The 24,194-nt window shown below is 42.2% G+C and overlaps 2 protein-coding genes across 7 annotated transcripts in view; one reads left to right on the top strand and one right to left on the bottom strand.

Moving 5' to 3' along the window:
- Positions 1 to 16,119, top strand: part of pisd (phosphatidylserine decarboxylase) — a 107,030-nt gene extending 90,911 nt beyond the window's left edge. For all 6 annotated transcript variants that reach the window (XM_048611351.1, XM_048611350.1, XM_048611348.1 and 3 more), the window contains exons 4-8: positions 3,877 to 4,113; positions 4,649 to 4,787; positions 6,093 to 6,239; positions 11,894 to 12,054; positions 15,367 to 16,119. In XM_048611351.1, coding sequence (XP_048467308.1) covers positions 3,877 to 4,113; positions 4,649 to 4,787; positions 6,093 to 6,239; positions 11,894 to 12,054; positions 15,367 to 15,588 — 906 coding nt within the window. In that variant the 3' untranslated portion in view covers positions 15,589 to 16,119. The remainder of the gene's footprint in view (positions 1 to 3,876; positions 4,114 to 4,648; positions 4,788 to 6,092; positions 6,240 to 11,893; positions 12,055 to 15,366) is intronic.
- Positions 16,120 to 17,607: 1,488 nt separating this feature from the next.
- sfi1 (SFI1 centrin binding protein) overlaps positions 17,608 to 24,194 on the bottom strand; it is a 74,457-nt gene continuing 67,870 nt past the window's right edge. Inside the window, exon 22 of the mRNA XM_048611346.1 lies at positions 17,608 to 18,041. Within this exon, the coding sequence (XP_048467303.1) occupies positions 17,925 to 18,041 (117 nt within the window). The 3' untranslated portion in view covers positions 17,608 to 17,924. The remainder of the gene's footprint in view (positions 18,042 to 24,194) is intronic.

Raw genomic sequence — 24,194 nt, 5'->3', positions numbered from 1 at the left:
CCATTGGCTTGGAGCTGTGGCTAGGTTTAGATAAATGATCGGACCATTTTCTCTTCATAAAAGAGCTGGGCAGTGCAGTGCTGAACTGTTGTTTTGTGCAGGTATGACGATGCTGACTGTGTGCCAGTGCCGCATTCTTGGCTTGGCTAAGCTCAGCTCAGGCGTACAATTCCCACTGTCAGCGCTAAAGAGCATAAAGCTGCACTAGAATGCTAAACAGAATGTTGGTTTCCATCTACTTCTGTGACTTGAAGCATGGCTTACCATGGTGCTAATGATCTTTTTGGAAGATCTGGGTGTGTTAACATTTGTGTTGCGATAGTAGACCAGAAATGTAATGTGCGCTGCCCCTAATCCCCAGCCAGTGGAACAAGGAAGGCTAAGAATTTGAGGCGGGTAGATTTATTGTTTAATGTACAAAGCCCACTAATTCAGTCATAAGGCAAGAAAGCCCTCAAATTTCCTCCTTCGGACTGCTGTCCAACTTTAAGAACTTGTTTTAAACCACACCTTACTGACCAAGCTTTTTATCTACATCTCCCAATGTCTCCTCTATAGGAGTGCAATCGGTTGACGCCAGTATAAAGTGCTTTCAGACCTTTCCATCTCTTAAGTTACAAATAATTCAAAGTTAAAGACTTAGGACTTGGTTTAAAAATTTCCCCATTAGCTTCCTGCTTTCTTAATGAGCAAAACACTGTCTGAGTATTATTTTCCCTGTGGGATTAGTAATGCTGTCTCCTGCTAGTGAAAAAGAACGAAGCCCTGTTGCACTCTGAGTCTGAATTCCTCAGGGAAGCGCTCACATTCAGTTGGAGTTAGTGTGGGGAGGGTGGTGTCCAGGGATGAGACCACCTGTTGAGAATGGCTCATTGTTTTTGGAAAGTGATAATCTTATGCTGTCATTTTACTCCTTGTTCTCTGCTTTGACTGCCAGGCCTCACTCTTTTGGTTCTCTAATCTCCAATCAATGGGCACATGTTATGTGTCGACACCCCCAACAAATGTTTGTGATTTTCTGCTCTGCGTGCGGCACAGTTTCTTCATCCTATTAAAGTTTTTCAGAAGTAAAGTGTTGGTAAAATGTCAGGATCACGGTCTGAGCTCGTTAATGTTTCCATGTTAGCCACTGGTGCTCTGCTGCAACTGTTTTATCTATTCAGTTTCAGGTCCATGCTGCATGTTTTCATATAATTTCCTGATGCTGTTTCAGTCTGAGTCGCATGAAATGCCCACCCTGTTCACTATGGGCTGTGACGTATACCACCTTAACTCTATCTGGAACATTGTGGCTGACTTTGAGGTGTCTGGGTGTAAACCTCGAAACTCGGAAACAGAAACACATCAGAATAAATAAAGGCTCTTTTAATGAATAAAGCATGATACTCAGCCCCAGTCAAAACACTGATCTCCATCAATTCCAGTGCAGGATATGGACAATCTGATGCCAAATAGGTTGGATGGCAGTAGGAAGTTAGTCTGTATTCAGGGGGCAATATTTAGAAAATTAATGCTGGTGGTTTAGAGAAAATGGAATTGAGAGTTGTGGAATTCTCTTCTGGCATTAGAGATTGAGGTCAAAACTGTAAGCTTTAGATTGGTTTTGTTGGAAAGAGAATAAATGGATTTGACATCAGGATGGATATATGTGCTTTGGACTACACTTGCATGGTGGGGTGCAGTTGCTGGCACTTATGTGACTGCTCCTTGTTTGGGATTATATTCTGATGCTGTGTAACAGGAGGAGGCAGCTGCAAACAGGGCTATTACAAACGGAGGTAAATTATCAACTCAGGAATTGCATCTGCAAGAGATGGCCTGAAGGATTCCTTTTGACTGTCATTTAGCATAATGAACCTTCTGTAACACCTTTTGCAGATACAGAAACAGCATTTTTACATACCATTTAGACACATACTGTTTTTGGACTGGTGGTTCCCAGGGTGATCCCACATTGGGGCACTCACTGACATACTGACTCAGAAACTAGTAACTGGTGGATTTTTCAGGGAGAGCGAGCCATCTACTGTTTGATGAGGAGGAGGATGGGACTGAGGTTGGAGAGGAGATAGTAATGTACCATTTAGGGGCAGTGCCGTTTGAACTTACTCTCTTCCTCCAGCATGTAGCATGGAGCCCTATTCTAATGCAGCTTAACATTCTGATTTAGAATTAATCCATTAATAAGGCAACAGTATTGAAAATGTAGACCACAAATATCAAATGGGGCGAACTGGTGAGCGCAAAATGTAACTAACCAGCATGGAGACGTTTAGGCTTTGAGAGTTTCAGCTTTTTGAACCTTCAGAAAGCCCACAACCTCCAGTCTGTGTGATCCAGTTTTTGGGGGCATCAGCCAGGAATGCAGCCATCCTCACTGCACTTCAAGCACTGTGATCTCCAGCCTCCCTTCCCTCTAAAGTTCTTGAATATAACGTCACTTCCCAAGTGCATGCCCATCTTTCCTAGCCCTCCTTGTTGAATCCTTCCAGTCAGGTTTCTGGGCCCCAGTGCAGTACCAACGTGGCTGTTATCAGAGTCATAGGTTGTGAGAAACTGTTCCGGCTCATCCTATCTGCAGTCTTTGTTGAAACATCCCCATTCCATTTTGTGGGACTGTCCTCTTGATTAATTTCTTTCTGTATAGTCATAGAGAATTTCTTGTGGCTTCTTGTCTTCCCAGTCCTCTACTGTTAACCCGGTCTGTCCCACATCTCCAGCTCCTCCCTGTTATAACTCTGGTTGGACACTGCACTGTCTCCCTCCCCTTCTCTCAATCCACTGCTCAAAACTTCAATTTTTAAATGCCTCATGGCCAACAATGATGTTGTTTATCTCTATTAAGTTTAATTCCCTGAATTCCCTGCTCTACCTCTCTCCTCCTCCAAGACAGTCGTTAAAGTCTAACATTTTGACCATGTTTAGGTCAGTTGTCCTATCATCTCTGCATGGCTTGGTGTTCAGTTTGTAAAGCACCTTGAGATGTTTTGTTGAGTTAAAGTTGCTTTTCTAAATGTGAGGTTTTTGACAAAAGTTGAAACTCTACAACAGTTCAGTGGGTCATTTAGCATCCAGGGAGGTACAATTCTGAAGATTTTAGATGTGCAGGCTAGGTAGGTTAGAAGAGGTTCTGTAGAAGAGACTCTGATGAAGAGTCATCTAGATTCAGTGTTAGCTTGCTGTCTCTCCACGGATGCTGCTTGACCCGCTGTGATGTCTAGCATTTTTTTTCAGTACAGATTCCAGCATCTGCAGTAATCTGCTCTTACATTGTGTCATAGTAATTGTCTGTTTGGCCGCAAGCACTCGCTGACAAGGTGGGTATTTCCAGCAGTTGCAACATTCTTTTGATTTCCAGCAGCTACAGTTGTGTTTTTTTCAGTAAAACAGACATGATCCACATCTCTGCGTTCCTAAAGCAGCAGACAGCTCCAGCTACCTCGGTGGGAGATTGCAGTGTGAAACTTGCTGCACCTACAAATGAATTGGTGTGAAACACATATTCACAGGTTTGGATTGAATTGACCCTTACTTGTTTAAATTAATTTTAAACATCCCTGTGCCTTCATTATTTAGAAACGATTTCTCATGTTTAAAATGATTTAATAGAGCTGGGAGACTATCCCAGTTGACATCACAACTAAGGAAAGCATATGTACATTTATGAATAAAATTATTCCTTTAGTGGGTCATCAAACAGACTGCTTTCTTAAATATGTGTTTTAGACCTCACCTTGTGTCCTGGAAAACAGCCTTGTACTATATCCCCATGAGATATTCAATGGGGTTTTATTGTATAAAATCAGTTCCTGTTGCTGCCTTCTGAGCTCAGCTGGTAGTGAGCGTTTACCTGTTGTTCTTCTGACTGTCTTGCAGGTTGGCCTGTATAAAACTATTCCCACGCGGTTGCTATCCCGTGCGTGGGGTAGACTGAATCAGGTGGAACTTCCTACCTGGATGCGGAAGCCTGTGTATAATTTGTACATATGGACGTTTGGGGTTAATATGAAGGAAGCAGCAGTGGAAGATTTACAACATTACAGAAATCTCAGTGAATTCTTCCGCAGAAAGCTAAAACCCCAGGCACGCCCTGTCAGTGACTCTCACTGTGTGGTAAGAACTTTGCAAATCTTTTGAGCTATAGCAGTACAACTCTGAAGACTTTAGCCCCAGTTTTTTAAAAAAGTTACTTGGGTTTAAAAACAGCCCTCTTTGTCCCTGCTCTATTATCTGTCTGTTCTGTTTAAATTGTGTTGAGAATAATTCAGCATTGGTCCACGTGTGACTTTGGGCTGCGGAAACCCGTGCTGTTTCTCTGAAGTGAGTTTTAGATGCAGAATTAATGAGACCTGTGTCTTTTGGAGGAGCTGTGCCTAGAGCTAGCTGTGAACTCTGAATTCCGATGCTTTTCCTAACGTTTTCTGATAACCCAATGCAGAAGAGTCACTGGTGAATGCACTTGATCCAGCCCAGGATTGCCTCCATAATCAGCCAAACTCTTTAAAACCTCAGCTATTCCACCCAGAGTGATGGTCACAAGTTTGCCCAATTTAAATATTCTATACATAGTGATTACATCTCATAACTGACCTAGCAGCATGAGGGATTCGGCTACTGATGATCATTCTCCTTTCTTCCCATTCTCCAGATTAGCCCTTCTGATGGAAAGATCTTGCATTTTGGAAGAGTGAAGAATTGTGAGGTAGAGCAAGTGAAGGGTGTGACTTACTCACTGGAGAATTTCCTGGGCCCTCAGACCTGGTCAGAGAATCTGGAGATTAGCGACAGTAAGCTCATGTCTTCAACCCAGGCTTGGGTCATTTCTAAAGCCCAGTTAATACTCATGCAGTTTGCAGAGCAAGGCCAATGTTTGCTTCAAGTTTGTGTAAATGGAGCCCTGTGTGCCACCCTCCCTAAATAATACCTTTAAATCCCTTTATATAGCAAAATAATGTTCTGCAATGGGATGGGGAGAGCTCTTAGCTGGGTGTGGAGGTTTGGGGAGTCACTGTCGGGGCAAGTTGACAGGATTGGTTCAGTTGAATTACCAAAACCATATGGTATCTATCGTCATCTGTCAATGATTGTAGGGTGGTGTGTGATAGAATTGGGGTATAGGAGAGCACTATAGAAAGTAAACAAAATAAAACATGATTAATTTTGTTCCGGGAATATTTTCACTGGCTCTCCTCATTCATTCTATTTGGTGCAGGGCCACTGAAACAGCAGAGTGTCAGTGTTTCCTGCAAGCACCCAACAACAACTTCTGGCATTTTGATATCGCCTTCGATGCTGAAGAAATTCCAAGGGCCTTCCACAATGTGGGAATTGCAAATGGAGCCAGGATTGGCCAAAGCTTGGCGACAGAGATGGAGTTGAGGCGTCAGGGAAAGTTGAGATGTGATGTTGAGTAGAAGTGGAGTTTTGGACAGTGCAATAGAAGGTGGTGAGGGGTGAAAGAGGTGTGGGGAGGGGGTGGTGCGAAGGATCAGAAGCCAGGAGATTAGGGTAATGAAGATGATGAGGTGTGGCCATTATGGTTTTGACAAGGGATTTTATTTGGAATTTGGAACAGTTAGGTTAAACCTGATGCAGTGCTGAGGAAAGAGGTCTGTGGTAAGAGGCAGAGTTTGCAGTGAGTTTGAAGACAATAAATTTACTCTTCCCATTGGTTAGCTGGAGGAAATTGGAAATCCTCCAAGGTCATATTGTAACTGGATCCAGCTGGTGTGGAGCTCAGTCTGAGCTTTTAGAGTCTGTCTCTAAGGGCCATCATGTGGCTGGGGAGGACGAACAATAATTCTTTGAAGATTTCTGAGGAGTCTTGAGGCCTTCCTTCAAACTGTCCAGTTGGGATATACAAGCCTCAGAATAGTGCTTATGAGTAAAGCACCAAGTTTGGTCACTCTTTCCAAACTGCCGTCTGAAAAAACTTGTAATGTTCCCGGATAGATTCTACAAAGCAGCTCAATGTAGTACTGAGCTGTAGTATTATTACAGTGAGGATTAACATGGAACCTGGTATACAAATGTGAATATTATCAATATTAGTAGAATCCTGTTCAAATCCACAATTTGCTGTAATCCTGCAGATAAAAGTGAGTCAAGTTTTCAGGACCATCTGGTGACGAGGGAAGGCAATGATCTCTACCACTGTGTTATTTATTTGGCACCAGGAGACTATCACTGTTTCCATTCACCTGCTGATTGGAGAGTTGCGCACAGGCGCCATTTTCCAGGTGAGTGTTCTACTGTTTGCTTGTTAATTGAATAAAGCCCCTTGTTTGTTCAGAGGGAGTCTCCAGCAGGAGGTAGTTAATGGCTCTGAGCTGAGCCCTGGATTAATCTGTAGTCTTTCGTTCTTGGAACCAGGGTTCAAACTGCAGCCAGGCCGACAAGTTGAAAGTTTGCCTGGGCTACAAGCTGTAAAAGGCTCTATCTAAATACTTATAGGACAGACTATCTTTAAAATGTCTGCAGTTAAAAAACTCATTTTGGATATAGAGCAAAATATGTCAAACTGGTATAGTGAGTGGGTTTTTTGTCCTCCTGGCTCGAGGTATATTGTTGGGGCAGAGATGTGGGATCTTTACTTTGAATCCTGCTGTGCTCTATCTGACTCGAGAAATCCTTGACAATGAATGTCTCAACAGAGAGGTGTTTCATTCCCCATCACCTTGCTTGACCACAAAGCAGATTTAATTTTTAATTTACTGCTGCATCATGTGTCCTAACTGTGAATAAAAGTAAGTAGCCAGATATTTTGAGAGAAATAAAAGGGAATCTATCCTCTAGTTCTAAAGGTGGCAGTAAGAGGAATGTAGCTAATGCATGTTGCCAAAGGTGAGCTTGCTCCAGGTCCTGTTGCTTTGCCCCATGGATCTTTCTGCTAAGTGATGAGTCTGTCCTGTAACAGCTGACCTGCAGATAACCCAGGAGATTGAACCTCAGTCCACTTTTCCATCATCCAGCTTCTTTGCCAATGTATTCATGTAGCTGTTAATGTTATTACCCGTAGAGAAAAGGGCAGTCAGAATATATGTTGGTTTACCAAGTAAAAGGTCAGATTTCCTTAAAAGAAAATTTCTACCCTCTCCCGCTGTTGGTTCCAGATCTAGAGCTAATAAGTCTGCACCAGGAACTCCTGTGTATTCTTACCCAAGTTGATGGCTCCCCTTTGCTAGTTTTCTTTCTGCACAGCTATGAATGGCACCAACTATATATTGTGGAACTATAACTGTGCCAGTACCTGGCTCAGCTGGTTCCTCCTCTGTGTCCTTCTCCATTTTCTAAAACGGCATGATTTTAGCATGGGTGCTGGGTAACAGCAAGGGATAAGAAATGTCTTACTGATGTTGGAGATCTGGATTTGATGATAGCCTATGAGCCAGTTAACTAATGGCAACACCGACACTAGCCTCGAATCCTGTCTTTTCTGATCGATAGGCTACTCTAGTCACTCAGTGTCTTAAGCACGTTCCCAAAGTTTACACAGTCCTGCTTCCGGGCTAAACCTAAATAGCTACGGCCAGGTCTGAATAACAGAAATCTAGTTTTTGCCAAAAAACAGATCCCAGTTTTAATCCACTCGATGTATACTTCCCATGTGACTGTTTTAATCCATAGTCATAGAATCATACAGCACGGAAACTGGCCCATCAGTCCAACCTGTCCACGCTGACCATGTTCCCAAACCAAAATAGTCCCACTTGCCTGCACTTGGCCCATACTCCTCTCAACCTTTCCTATTCATGTACCTATCCAAATGTCTTTTAAATGTAACTATCTACATCCACCACTACTTCTGACAGTTCATTCCACACATGAACCATACACTGTCTAAAAATGTTGCCCCTCATGTCCTTACCTCTTTCACTTTAAAAATATGCCCTGTAGCTTTCAACTCCCCCACTCTAGGGAAAGGTCCCTTTGCTATTCACCTTTATCTATACCTCTCATTACTTTATAAACTTCTATAAGGTCATCCCTCAACCTCCTACGTTCCAGTGGAAAAAGTCCCAGATTTTCTAGTCTATTTTTATGCCTCAACTCCTCTATTCTCTGCAACATCCTGGTAAATATTTCTGAACTCTCTCCAATTTAATAATATCCTTCCTATAGAAGGGTGACCAGAACTGTGTACACTACTCTGGAAAAGACCTCACCAATGTCCTGTACAACCTCAGCATGACGCCCAACTCTCCTGTACCATGTGGTCTGAGCAATGAAGGCAAGTGTGCTAAACGCATTCTTAACTGTGAACTGCATTCTACCTGTGAGACAAATTTCAAAGAACTATGTACCTGACCCCCTAGGTCTCTGTTCTACAACACTTCCCAGGGCCCTACCATTAATTGTATAAGTCCTGCCCTTGTTTGATTTACTAAAATGCAATACCTCACATTTATCCAAATTAAACTCCATCTGCCACTCCTCAGCCCATTGACACAATTGATCAAGATCTCTTTGCAATCTTAGATAACCTTCTTCACTGTCCACTATACCACTAATTTGTGTCATCTGCAAACTTACTAACCATGCCTCCAATAGTCTCATCAAATTATTTCTACAAATGACAAAAGTGGACCCAGTACCAATCCCTATGGAACACCACTGATCACAGGCCTCTAGTCCAAAAGCAACCCTCCACCATCATCCTCTGTCTCCTACTGTTCAGCCAATTTTGTATTGAGTTGGCAAGCTCATCCTGAATCCAATGTGATCAAACTTTATTAATTAGTCTACCATGCGGAACCTTATCAAAGGCTTTGCTAAAGTACAAGTAAACAACGTCTGCTGCTCTGCCCTCATTGGTCTTTTTTGTTACTTCCTTAAAAAATTCAGTCAAGTTTGTGAGACACTATTTCCTATGCACAAAGCCATGCTGACTATCCCTAATCAGTTCTTGTCTCTTCAAATGCCTGTCAATCCTATCTTTCAGAATCACTTCCTACAATTTACCCACCACCGATCTCAGGCTCACAGGCCTGTAGTTCCCAGGCTTCTTACAGCCTTTCTTAAATAAAGGCACAACTTTAGCCACCCTCCAGTCCTCCAGCACCTTACCTGGGATTGTAGATGAGAAAAATATTTCTGCTAGAGGCGCCACAATTTTTTTTCCCTAACTTCCCACAATGTCCTGGGCTCGATCAAGTCCCAGAAATTTATCCATCTTTGTTTTCTGAGACCTCCAGCACCTCTTCTGTAACGTGAACTGTTTTCAAAATATCAATATTTATTTCCCTGAGTTTTCGAGCCTCCGTGTCTTTTTCATAATAAAAACTGACATAAAATATTCATTTAGTATCTCTCCTATCTCCTGAGGTTCAACACAAAGATTATCTCATTGATCTTTAAGGGGCCCTGTTCTCTCTCTAGTACTCACTTTCTTAATGTACTGGTAGAATCTCTTTGGATTATGCTTAACCTAATCTGCCAAGGCTGTCTCATATCCTCTCTTTGCCCCAGTCATTTCCCTCTTAAGAATGCCCCTACAACCTTTATACTCTTCAAGAAATTCATTTGATCCCAGTCATCTATATCTAATTTACGATTTTTTTATTCTTGACTAGAACCTCAATATCGTTATTCATCCATTGTTCCCTACTCTTACCAGTCTTAGCCTTCACTCTAAAGGAACATAATGCCTCAACTCTCATTATCACACTTTTGAAAGCCTCCCACTTGTCAGTCGTCCCTTTACCTGAGAACAGTGTACTCTAATCGACTTTTGAAAGTTCTTGCTTCATACCATTAAAATTTGCTTTACTCTAATTAAGAACTTTAACTTTTATGGAAGGCTTACTCTTTTCCATAACTATTTTAAAACTAATAGAAAAATGATCACAAGTCCCAAAGTGTTTCCCTGCTAACACTTCAGTCACTTGCCCTGCCTTATTTCTCAAGACAAGGTCAAGTTTAGCTCGTAGGTATATTTACATATTGATTAAATGTCTTCCAGAATGTTTTTAACAAATTCCCCACCATTGAAACCTTTAACACAATGGCAGTCCAAGTTAATGGTTGGAAAATTAACATCCCTTACTATTACAACCCTATTATTCTTACATATATTTGAGATCTCTCTCTACGTATTTGCTCCACAATTTTCCTCTGACTATTGGGGGGCCTATAGGACAATCCTATCAAGGTGGTCATCCCTTTCTTATTTCTAATTTGTAACCATATAGTTCCACTGGACGATCCCTCAGAAATATCCTCTCTAATTAAGTAGTAATGTTTTCCTTAATCAAAAGTGCCGCTCCCCTCCTCTCTTGCCCCCCTTTCTACCACCTAAAACTTGGAACATTGAGTTGCCAGTCTTGTCCATCCCTCAGCTAAGTTTCTGTAATTCCTATGACATCCCAGTCCCACGTTCCCATACGTACCCTGAGTTCATCAACCTTACCCGTAAGACTACTTGCATTGAAATAAATGCAGTTTAATTCTTCAGAGTTACCTTGTTCTCTGACTTGCTCTTGTCTGCCTTAGACTGTAAATTTGAATGTGTTATGAAATTTACATCAAACTCGAGATATTCACTGACAGAACTGAATGTGGTCAGTTTTGTATGTCATTGTGTCTCCTTACTCCTTTTGGTTCCACAGTAGGAGTCTGGTTGACTTGTAAATAGTTTTGAGTTCCCTGCATACACCTTGTACCTGTTATGGGATTCTGGATCTATCTAAGATAATATGAGGAAGAGGCTTGTGGAATGCAAGAGAGGGGTAGCCTTTCAGCCCCTCGTGTCTTGTTGATGAGGAAAATTGGAGCCTTCTGAAGATTTTTTGGAGAGCCACCTCCATTGTTGTGGGACCTGTTATAAATCAGAGGTCCCTCAGCTGAGCTCAGCATTGCACTGTGGCAGGTAACCACTGTCTGATGGAAATAAACTCTCCAGGTGTTCCCAAACCCATCCTGGTATGAATGCAGCATCCAAAGATTGTTCCTTTCTCGAAGTTGATGAAATCGCATGGGCCACTTCACTCAATGTTATGCAAAGTCAGAAAGCTGCAGCAATAAATTTCTGTGCAGGTTCACAGCAGTCTGCAGGGTGCTTTTTATTACATAATCTTTAAATAGGATTCATGGAGCTGCTGCAGCTGATCGTCGGCTCACAAGGCATCAGCTCGCTTACCAGATTCTGTATCTAAATCTGGCACAGCGAAAGGAGGAGAGACACTGGGCTAAAAATATCTCCTGATCTTCTCTTGGTCATCCCAAAACCCAGGAAATATTGTGGAGCATTTTAGTTTGGGAATGACAGCAGGTTTAGTGGTATGTGGTTGTGTGAAAAGAGCGGAGAAGCTGTGACTGTTCTGGGGGGGCAATTTCATAGGGGTGTTCAAACTGAGTGGTTTAATTGGTGAAAATAAATAAAGTACTGTTTCTTACTGATGAGAGGGTTAGTAACAGCTTTACAAACACTGGGAAAAGAACCAGAGGGGTGATTCAAAACTTTTAATGTAGCAAGTTATGATCGGAAACGTACCGCCTGAAAGGATAGAAGATTCAATTATAACTGGCCAAAGGAAATTAAAAGAATACTTAAAAAAGGAAGAAGTTTACAGTCTGTGGGGAAAACAGGAAGAATATGATGGCACCAACTGGCCTCCGGTGTTATTTCAATGTGTTATTTCATTGAATATTAATGCTAATATTGCATATTCTAATTTGCCAGCCATTTCTTATCAGCCCCAGTTGAAAGGGACTGATGGTGGTGCATCAGTAACATGGTTGTTGTATGATTGGCTGTCAGTGAATTGTCATGTTGTAAGTTATGCCAAAGCTAAAGCAATGCTTATATATTTAAGATGACAGCGAAAAGGTCCTTTAGTATCTGCAGTTTGTACGTGAGAGGATTGTTCTGATGTGTCCCCTTGTGTGTACTCAGGCTCCCTTATGTCAGTTAATCCTGGTGTAGCTCGTTGGATTAAGGAGCTGTTCTGCCACAATGAACGTGTGGTCCTGGCTGGAGAGTGGATACACGGCTTCTTCTCACTCACTGCTGTCGGTGCCACAAACGTTGGATCGATTCGCATTTATTTTGACAGTGTAAGTACAGCAGATATATGGAGGAAAGGAAGGCTATAGCGCTTGTGATCTATCGCAGTCTGGGATTTTCTGCATGGTACTGCACACACTGTACAGCTGCTGCTGTGGGTGCATTCTCATAATTAGAGTTGCACTTAAATAATTGGGAAGCACTTTAAATTAAGAACTGGTCTGATGGTGAGGGGAAAACTGATGTACATGAAGAGATTAATAATGTATGCGTGTTCAGGAGAGAGTAAGGTCAAGCAGGTTTAAAACCCCTTGGCCCATTTATAGATATAAATTAATGCTCTATACATTGGGAAATTCATTTTCATATCATTCTTGCAACAAAGACTTTCTAAAGTGTATGGTATCAATTAAATTGAAATGAGCAAGTATTTCTGGTCCTGTGGGAGTAACCATTAGCTCCCTGACCACTGTCTCCCACTTGCTCCTTCTCTGCACAACTTCATTGAAGTTTTGAGCTTCTGCTTAACCTGATCACTAGGGAATCACTGGAACTATACAGTAGCTTACACTGCCCCAGTCAGACCAAATCACTCTGTCTTCATTTCCTGAAATATTGGTTTGGACAGAGGAGATTAGTATATTAAATGAGTCCCATAAATTATGAAAAAAAACCCAAAGAACTGCAGATGCTGGAAATTAGAAACAAAGACAGAAATTGCTGGAAAAACTCAGCAGGCCTGGCAGCATCTACGGAGAGAAAGCAGAGTTAACTTTTCGGGTCTAGTGACCCTTCTTCAGAACTTCATTGGACCTGAAATGTTAAATCTGCTTTCTCTCCATAGATGCCAGACCTGCTGAATTTTTCCAGCAATTTCTGTGCAGTAATTATGACTTTGACACAATGAATGTCTTAATAAACTTGGGGCTTTCTGCTTCTGTGGTTTAGTAATGAAATATTCATCACTAATGTTGTCAGAGAAACTACTTAGAGTCATAGAGATATACGGTGTGGAAACCGACTCTTTGGTCCAACTCATCCATGCTGACCAGTTATTCTAAATAAATCTAGTCCCATTTGGCCCATATCCCACTAAACCCTTCCTATTCATGTACCCATCCAGATGCCTTTTAAATGTTGTAATTGTACCAGCCTCCACCACTTCCTCTGGCAGCTCATTCCATATACATTCCACCCTCCGTGAAAATGTTGCCTCTTAGGTCCCTTTTAAACCTTTTCCCCTCGCACCTTAGCCTATAGCCCTCTAGTTTTAGACTTGCCCACACTGGGGAAAAAGCCTTATTTATTTACCATATCCGTGCCCCTCATGATTTTATAAACCTCTATAAGGTCACTCCTCAGCCTAAAGAAACAATGAGCCACTTAACTCATTACTCCAGTACAGTTAATGCACCCACTGCAGCTCATCTATTCAATAGCTCGTTTTAGTTTGAAAAACGCCCTCAACCGCATCTCTTGCATTTCCAACGCCTCACCCTCCCCGGAATAAAAACAAAGACAGAATTCCCCTTGTCCTCACGTATGACCCCATTAACCTCTGGATTCAACACATCATTCTCTGCCACTTCCACCACCTGCAATCTGACCCCACTACAAAGGATATATTTCCCTCCCCAACCCTATCTGCCTTCCGGAGGGACCGCGCTCTCCGTGACTCCCTCGTCTGCTCCACTAGCCCCACCACCCCCGGCACCTTTCCCTGCAACCGCAGGAAGTGCTACACCTGCCCCTACACCTCCCCTTACACCTCCCCTCTCACCTCCATCCCAGGCCCCAAGAAAACCTTCCACATTAAACAGATGTTCACATGCACGTCCACTAATGTGGTCTGTTGTATCCGCTGTTCCCAATGTGGCCTCCTCTACATCAAGGAGACCAAGCGGAGGCTTGGCTTTGTGGAACAGCTACACTTAGTTCCCGACAAACGACAACACCTCCCAGTCACGAACCACTTCAACTCTCCCTCCCACTCCCTGGACGACATGTCCATCCTGGCCCGCCTCCACTGTCACAACTAGACCATCCGGAAACTGGAGGAGCAGCATTCATATTCTGCCGTGGGAGCCTACAACCCGATGGTCTCAATGTGGACTTTACTAGCTTCAAAATTTCCCCACCCCCCACTTCATCCCAAGACCAGCCTCCTCCCCCCCCCCCCTCCACCATCCCTGTCCATCTTCTCTCCCACCTACCGCTCCACTATCTATCTGCTATCACCATCCCTTCCCCTCCCCCATTTCTGAAGAAGGGTCCCGAGCCAAAACGTCAGCTTTCCTGCTCCTCTGATGCTGCCTGGCCTGCTGTGTTCATCCACATCACACTGTGTTATCATAATCTTTATGACATGCAGGGTTCCTGTTCTTGTTATTACCAGCTTCAGAAGTTTGATAAGACCTTATTGATTGTTATTGTTGGCTTGTGAAAATGTTCATTTAATATTGTAATGAATTAGAGAATTAGTTTGTCGTGCTATTCTAGTATTGCTTACCTATTTCAGCTGAGTCCTCGATACCATCTCTTTGCCTATTTGTTTACATTGTTCCTAATTCATTCCCCCTATTTGTTCACTCGGACAGTTGTGTGTTTAGTTTGTATTTAGTCAGCACTTTTCCATGGGCAGATCTGTTCATCCTGGAAATCAAATCTGAGGAGTAGGGGATGGGTAATTGCAGAAAGCAGAAGTTGGAGGTGAGGGAGTACATTTTTAGTGGAAGGAAAATTGGGCACCTTGTGTGATCTGCTGACCCACTGTGGCTGCTTTAGGCTCTCGTGTTGAGCCTCTCTTGAGCTCTGCTGTAAAATTCTGGAGAATAGTGACTGGTCACGGCTTACTGCCTCGGCCAGGGCTTTCTAAACTGAGGGCCCCTCTACCCTTCTCCAAGGCCACAGGGTAAATCTGTGGGACATGAGCTCAGAGACAGTCATTGCTGTTGGGGAACTCAGACCAAGTGTAAAAAGCCCTGAGGTATTGTCTAAATCTTTTAAATCCATATGTTGTTTTAATGGTGGGTGTAACTTTACTGACTTGACCTTTTGAGGCCTGTTCTCAAACAAAGCAATAAAAAGGTAGCTTGTTAAAATTGCTTTAAAATTTGACACTTTGCCTCCCGCCTGGCCTCGTCCCCCACAGCATTCCTCGCCTTCCCATTTTTGATGAGCAATCAAGGCAATTTTCACATGTGGAAATTGGATCACTGGGACAAAGTTTGGGAGACACTGTTGTAGACTGAAGTAGATTTGGGACTGGGATGAAAATGCAGTATTTATTAATGTTTGGTTGTCACACACTATTAAGGATTGCTGGAGAAGAGAATGTTCACTGTCTCATTTATCTTGTGAAGGACCTGCATACCAACAGTCCCCGCTACATGAAGGGCTCTTACAATGACTTCAGTTTTGCCGCAAACAACAACAAAGGGATTAACATGAGGAAGGGCGAGCACCTCGGAGAGTTTAACCTGGGCTCCACCATCGTTCTCATCTTCGAGGCACCAAAAGACTTTACCTTTAACCTTAAACCTGGACAGAAGATCAGGTTTGGTGAGGCCCTGGGCTCCATATAATACAATTCCCATCGATGACATCTCAAATTGGATTGGAGCACTGAGGAGTGAGGTTGGACTAAAGAATGGTGAAAAATGGCCATAACTGAAATGCGGTTTTAATTCTCGCTCCTCCTCCTCTCATCATTACTGCAGAAGCATCTCTCATTGCCTCCATCTGAGGGACCAGCTCTACCATAATGGATTCTCCTGAAAGGTGTACCGACCCAACTCAATAGAACTTTCAGAGCGTATGCAGTGCCGTAATCTCTCCGTGCAAGGGGAGAACCTGGCAGGTGACCAGGATTAATGGGACTTTGAAAGATGGGCTGAGTTTGAGGGCCCTGGTCTCTTTGGCAGTGGCAGGGGATTCCGATCAACTTGTGCAGGAACTGGGGATGCTCGAGTATTTGCTGAATAACTCCATGCAGCTGAACCAGTGGGTCATTCTAACTTGTAGTTATTGCAGTATTTTTATATACTAAAAAAAATCAATGCAGTTTCTCATCAAATTACATCTCAGAGAAAATAAATTTAATGACTATACCAAAACTTAATGCAGCTCATCTGTTTTTTTTTGATCGATGTGGTGTGTTTTTCTAGAACTGAGGGGTGAAGTGCTAGTTCTTGGGTTACTACATTTTGGTTTCAGCTTTTAACTCTAATACTGATTCACAAGTGAGGAAATGGAAAATAAAGTCTGGTGCAAGATGTAAAACAAGTCACTGAATACTGTGTAGAACTGGCTGCTGTCTGGGGTCTGAGAATATCTGAATGATGCAAATGAGTTTATATTTTCTCCAAGTTCACTGATTCTGTAATTATGTCTATGTAATGGAACAGTTGAAGAAATTTTATCTCCCATTCTGTCCATTACTTTTAATGCATATCTTGTACTCAAGCTCTGAGGGAGGTGCCTTTGCAGGAGGATGGTAGAGAACATAGGTAAATTCTTATTTTGTTGCTAACTTCGTTGGGCACTTTGTTCCACAGCAAAGCATTACCATGTCCATAAGTGAGAACAAGATGTGTTAAGTTCTGGCTTTCTCTGATCCCACGCTGTGTTCTGAGGGTTTTTGTCTATTTATCTGTTGAAGCCCTGAAGCTGTAGCCATAGCAAGCTCTCTGAAATGTCTTTTTGGAATTTGAGACCACGTTCCTGATTTTCTCTGGTTGTGTGAGTGTGTGAATGTATGTATGAGGGAGAAGGATCATCACTTAACTGCAGATAATCATGAGGAACAAGCTTTTTTTTTTTTTTAAATTTAATTGTGCCAGTCATTGTATTTTTGTCGTCTTTTTCTTTTGTGTGGTTGCTTCAAGAATACCTGGTTTAAACAGTGTTTAATATTCACTGCAGTTTGATTTCCCTGTGGAAGAGTGAAAGCTGCCACCGTGACCAATGAATACAATAAAATTCTAGTGTTTCACAAGAATTGTTCAGATTTCCTTCGGGTTTGTTTTAAAACTTGCACATAGTCAGTCCCACACATCTGATCTGAAATCACACCTGAACTCAATGTGATCTTAGAATCCCTTCAGCCCAACAAGTCCAGACTGAAAGGAGAAAATAAACTATGAACTTAATGATGGAATGTAAGCTGTGAGGAGTTTTTGGGTTAAGTGAGTTGGCAGGTGGAGGATGCTGTGATGATATTTATTTTACATAGAACTGTTGCTGTATAAAGTAGTTTGTTCTGACGCAAGTAATAGTTAAAGGTGGTTATGGGGCTGAAGGAGATTGGAGGGAGTGAGGTTACAGGTAAATTTTAACTAAGGTGAGGAACCTAAGGTCATCCAAAATCTGCACTTTCCTTGGAGCTGTCAGTAAAGTAAAGTAGAGGGAATGGAATCAATCTATGATTGGAGTATAACAAGGACTAAAGACCTCAGAGATTTGGTGACCAAGTTTTCTATTTCCTGAATAGCAGGCAAGCAGTGTGACTAGTATAGATGAGAAATAAAAAGGCCAATCACCGCCTTCTCTTCCTATGATCTGTTTGAGAAATAGTTTAAACTTCATCTTGTATTCAGGTGACATTCTTAAAGCTTCAATAATCTTTATTCTGGAATGCATTTACATGATTAAAGACAGTTAATTGTAACTGTAGAATGGAAGAACCAGTTTGATATTAAATCAATAAAATTCAGTAAGCATTACTGCTGCTTGCTCTTCACCATATTGTGTAAAGACTGTTGGAAGCAAATTCTGAATTTGTTTCTATGACTCTGTTCGGAACATGTGCCTCAAACTCTAAGCCTGTTTCCCTTTTAAGGGCTGAAGTAGAGTTAGTATGGCTGAGATCTTCTGCCTTGGCAAAACACTTATCACAGATAGCAAACTCCAAAGTGAAGGATTACCGTTCTATCAGAGTCAGGATCTTCCGGATCTCCTGAACCCTTGCAACTTGGCCCTCTATGTAAGGCTTGTCCTTGCTCAGCTTCTTTGAAAGCTTTTCAATATCAGTCTCCAGCTAAAAAAAAACCAAAGAATAAACAGAGCTTGTTAGTCCCATCAACTGCAAAATCAGCATAAACACTTTTCAATACTTTAAATAGTGTTGTGGCTGTTCGTAGTTCTACAGATGGTGTCAAAGCAAAGCACAATATTACACCAGCTTTGCTTGCTGTAACTGTGTTAGACCAGGCAGTGGTGAATTTCTGCACGTCATTTCTTCCAGCAAACCAATGTAAGGAAAGAGCATCAACTAGGGAACCCAGATATAGAGGAAGAGAGGGTTCAAACCCTCTGGGGGCTGCAATCCTTGTAACTTTCACTAGCTAGACATACAAACATCACCAAAATACCAAATATAGTCATTGTTTTCTAGGATAACAGATTTAAAATAAAACTCTGCCTGACACACACAGCAGTGCTGCTAATATAGAAATGAGTAAACGTGTAGGCTGTCATTCTCAACCTTGCTGAGGTTATTGTTGCCTTGAATTCAGAAGAAATCACAGATGGCATGCTATTTTTACTTATGATTTCAGGTGGTATCTCCATCTGCATCATTTGTACATGGTATAGTTCCAGTTCATTCCTGACATGTCAATGTTACCTACCAAAATCATACAATTCTAAAAGCATACCACAACTTACAAGACATTAAGTACATGTAGGAGAGAACATGATTTTATGGCATGACACAAATCATCTGATTACAAAATCCTACATTAAAGGAGTCTATTTCCCCATTCAGCATCTACACACCAAGATACCAAATGACAAAGGGAGACCCTTAGTTAGGATCCAGAAACCCAGGCCAGCAACTTGGATCTACCAAAGCAACCATTTGTCAAATAGATAAAGGCAGGAAGTGTCACAAATACTGGAGAGTAGGATCTGATTTAGTAATCAGGAATATTGACTAATTGTGGGTAGGCCAATAGCTTCCAAAGACAGGACATCCAGACCCATTGTGTTCCTTCATCCATTGCTGCATTCTCCTAGGGAGATCTAGATCAGCAATGATAAAGCAGTTTAATAGTTGACAGAGTGTATTAAAACACTTTGATTGTGAAGGAAGTGTGCGCATGTAAAGGTAAGATAAAACCAGGTGCCTAAAGATCGTTGTTGGTCTGCCAAATGTGGGTGTTGCCTGGCAGAGTCCTTCCAGGACATTTGAATTCACCTGTATCATCTCCATTATCCCCAGTGAGAGACAGGAGGTCCAGCTTGGCCTATAAGTTCAGCTGTAACCCACAGAGTGGCAAGTATAACACTGTACATTAACATGCACATTCAATAAAGAGGGAACTAAAAATAAATATTTTGGGGAAGAAACATACTTAATCTCATCCTCTCCAATCTGCCAGCCGCAGATGTCTTTGTCCATGACAGTCTCAGTTAGACAGTGACCAACGCACAGTCCCAACTTTACATTGAGAATACCCTCCATCGTGTTGTGTGGCAGTATCACTGTGCCAATTACTGACCCATCACTTTACTCTCAATCATCAATAGAAGATGTCAATAACCTGCTCAGTGAGGGTTGCACCAGGGCCACTCAGCTTCTGACCTCATTACAGCCTTGGTCCAAACATGGACGGAAGAGCTGAATTCCAGAGATGAGGTGAGAGTGACGGCCCTTGACATCAAGGCCATATCTGACCAAGTGTGGCATTAAGGAGCCTGAGCAAAACTGAAGTCAATGGAAATTAATGGGAAAGCTGTCTGCTGGTTGGAAGATGGTTGTGGTTGGTTGGAGGTCATTTCTGCAGGAGTTCTTTAGGTGTCTTACGCCCAACCATCTTCATCAATGACATTCCCATCCTGACCCTATGATGGAGGGACTGTTTGCTGATAATCTAACTACCACTCCTTGACTTCCATGGCATTACCGTCACTGAATCCCCCCCACTATTAACATCCTGGGAGCTTCCATTGATCAGAAACTGAATTAGATTAATCATATAAATATTGCAGTACAAGAACAGGTCATAGAGTCAGAATCCTGCAATGAATAACTCATGATGCCTCAGAGCCTCCAGGGTAAAGTCAGGAGTGTGATGGAATACTCACTTACCTGGACATGGGCAGCTCCAACAACATTTAAGAAGCTTAAAACCATCGAGGATGCTTGATTGGCACCACATCCAAACATTCAGTTCCTCCACCACCACAGCTCAGTAGCAGCAATGTGTATTATCTACAAGATGTACTGCAGAAATTACTAAAGATCCTTAAGCAGCATTTTCCAAATCCACAACCACTTCCATCCATAAGGACAAGGGCAGCAGATACGTGGAAAGACCACCACCTGCAAGTTCCCCTTTAAGCTACTTACCATCCTGACTTGGAAATATACCACTGTTTCTTCAGCGTCACTGGGTCAAAATCCTGGGAATTCCCTCCCTAACGGACATGGGTTGCAGCAGTTTAATTAGGCAGCTCACCATAACCTCCTCTGGGGCAAGTAGGGAAGGGCAATAAATGTTGTCATCCACATGCGTGATTAAATAAGTGTCCTGAAGACCCAGTAAGCATCAGTACGTGCCAACTGTGAGGCACGCCAGTACATTTAGGTCTCAAAGTTAGTCTCGACAAATAACGAAGATTCATAAGTGAATAAAATGAAACCAATATACCTATAAGTTGAAGTATTTACAAGTGCATATTAATTTTGAAAAACATGAGCCAGTGTTATGCTTTCAATCAGTCTTTATGGTCAGGAATGTTGCAACCTTAACGTGAAGCTTCTTTCTTTGACCAGGACAGCTTTTCATAGCTGCAATCTTGTTAATTGCCAGAAACTTACACCAACAAAACACACCCGCCCCCTCCACCAGAGAATCACATGTGCCTCCCACACATGTCAATGGCACTTTAAAATGCAACTGTAATTGTGTAGCAAGTGGGACGAGCCACTGCTAAATTTCTGCCCCAACTTTTCTGAGGGTGACAATGGGCAACCCACAAGTGGAGCGAGATGAGATGTTATCTAAGATATTGTCCAGGTACAAGTGACTCCACCATACGTCTCACAGACAGAAACTCCCAATGGTTTATTAACCAGTTTGCTGCAAGATGCTGAAAAGGGCAGGATATGATTTCTCCAAATAACAATTATGAGGATAACTGAATTGGGCATTGCCTCTACACCTTATTTATCTTCATCTTTCGAGAGGAGATTCCGGGCAAGAGAAAGGCCGTACCATTACTGCATAACATGAGTGATGTCGCAAGTGGGAAGACATAGTGGTAGGTCACTATCAATGACATGTTATAGGGGCAACTAACACTTGCTATGGTCAGAAAAGTGCACTAAGCCACCAAAATCAATCAATCAGTCATAGGTACAATTTGCTGCACCTATTCAAAAGCTATCAAAAACTGTCCAGCATTCCTTCACAACTGCAAAGTATGGAGAACCAAGTGGCATTGGGCGCACACGTTCAGAAAATCTGGTTCCAAAGGTCAAGCCAGAGCCCAGAACAAAATACAGGTGACAAACAAAGTGGTACACAGCAAGGTATGTCATAAGAATGTGCACAACCCAAATACATCGATGAAGCATACAGTCAACAGAGTAAAAAGTCAATTTTGGAAAGCAACCAAACTTTTCTCAGCATAAACCTTACATTCCATGTCGACAGTATGGGGTGATCAATGTAGGTCTTACAACCATAAACATCACATGTCCTGAAACGGTAGAACCCAATACAGCCTCAAAGCTAAAATTGACACAGGAGCTAGTGCCAACGTACTATCACAATGTACCCTAGCAAGTGACACCCATTGTACAGCCTACATGAGATCACCTGACATATGCAACTAATCACTAATTCCATGCACTGGCCCAATCTCACTGCAATGCCAATACACAATCTCAACTTGTCTTTCCAAAAGTTTCTACTTGGTAGATTACCAATAGTCCAGCAGTGGCAGGATGCCCATATGCATAGATCTCCACACAGTAACAATTTACAAGATTCAAACCACACCCACTGTGATGGAACAGACCAGAGGTGACTCAATTGAATTAGCTGAGGTTGAAGATGATGTTTTAAAGGTTTATCTGTTACACATCGGCCAGAACCAGCACGGACAGTTTCAATTGTTAACTGCCAAAGGTAAGCAACTACAGGAGTTGCAAAAGGTCATTATCCAACATGACCTGACAGCACTAAAGAAGTACCTGAGAGCGTTTGTTCATTTTGGCTGTACGGGGATGAAATGGATATATTATGACAACTCATTTTCAGCCATATGCCAGGATATCATGGCCATGTTAGATGAGGGATAGATGACTATTGAAAGCTGGAACATGGACCTGTATACTGGCCAGGGATGAATCAGGACAGCCAATGATTTGTCTCTTGTGTGGGGCATGCCAAATGTATCAGCCCCGGCAGCAGAGGGAGATGCTACATTCACATGATCACATTCCACCGACTCCTTGGATAAAAGTAGCAACAGATCCATTCATCGTAGTGGGGATGATTACATCCTAGTGGCAGGTTACTTCCCCATATAGGTTCAAGTCCCATTTTTGCTGGAAAGGTCTCAATATGATTCAAAATACTCACAATTATTCAATGACTTGGCAATGCAGACAGTATAACCGTCGCTGAGAACTGACTGTTATTTTCAGTACGTTTGGCTTATGGGGATTGGATAGGTTCTAACACAGATTGCAGTTTATTGGTATAGGCTACGTCACTCCACTGTCCTTGCTCAGTCTAGGAGAACGAATGGTATGTTCTATCAAATCAATGATCAACAAGTGTTGAGTAACAAAACAAGATTTGCACTGTGCATTAATAGAGAAGAGACTACTATCTCCAGCACAAGTTATTGCTGGAAGGCAAAGCAAACAACCTCGACCAGCAACCAGTTGACTAATCATTCTGAGATGCAGGACATTCTTTTTCAAAGACAGAGGAAAATGAAAGAGGCACACAGCGAATGATGAAATAGAAACTACCCAAACTATGCACAAAGCAAAATGCAAGTCAGAAATCCAATCATTAATATTTGGATACTATCAAACGTTTCCAGGATGTACAAACAGCCCATATCCTACACAGGCAATACCAGAATTCCCTTCATAACAATACTAGGGGTCCACTTGTAGCACATGGTCTGCAGGGGTTCAAGAAGGCAGCTCGCCACATCTTCTTGAAGGCAACTGGGGACGGGCAATAAATGCTGGACCTATGGTGCTATATTCTGAACGATGGAGGAGCCAGTGCAGTTTAATGAACAACATATCAATCATGAACAGTGAAGAAACAAACTGACAATGCTGTTTGTTCAATGTTAATGAGTGACAGCAACCAACAAGAAGACAACCAAGTTGGCAAACAAGGTAAAGGGGCATAACACGTACCATTCCAAACAGGTATACAATGAATTAATGTCAAAGCAAATTGAAGTTTGAATCGAAAATTATACAAACAGGTAAAAGCAGACCTTACATCACATGGCTATGTACAACCATCTATATCTGTTTGGAATACTTAAGGAGGATGCATAATGTTTCACTTAATATGCTATCATCATTGTATGTGACCTGAGGGTATAAAGATCTCAGGTTTCATCTTATCTGGGGCTGCTTGAAGCATGACACTTCGTATTAGCCCACATACTGAAGTGCCCATGTCTATAATATATGTATATACCAGGAGCTGTAACAGTTTATTCAATCTTTCAGTACCAAGTTACCCACATCTAGTTCTTACATTAACATGCAAGTATTGCCTCATCAAGTGCAAATGCCTGAAGTCAAAAGGCCACAATGCAGTGGAAAATCATGGTAGGAAAAACAGAGGCGCAAAGTATTTCCTAAATAGGGAGAGACTGGGAAGTGTTAATATCCAAAGGGAGTTGGGTGCTCTTGTTCAAAAGCCACTAAAGGTTAGCATGAGGATGCAAGTAATTAGGAAGAGCAATGGTATACTGACCTTTACGAGACAATTTAAGTACAGGAGTAAGGTAGCCATGCTGCAGTTATACAGAGCCTTGTGAAGACTGCACCTTGAGTGCTAAATGCATTTTTGATCTCCTTACCCAAGGATATATTTGCCATAGAAAGAGTGCAAGGAAGATTCATTAGACCGATCTCTGGACCAGAGGGATTGTTCTTTGGAGAGGGATTGAGGAGACTGGGCCCATATTCTCC

This window comes from Rhincodon typus, chromosome 24 (assembly GCF_021869965.1).
Source record: "Rhincodon typus isolate 14 chromosome 24, sRhiTyp1.1, whole genome shotgun sequence".
In the NCBI taxonomy this organism is placed as follows: Eukaryota; Metazoa; Chordata; class Chondrichthyes; order Orectolobiformes; family Rhincodontidae; genus Rhincodon; species Rhincodon typus.
Note: the sequence above shows the minus strand (reverse complement) of the source record. Positions and strands in the feature narration are given on the sequence as shown.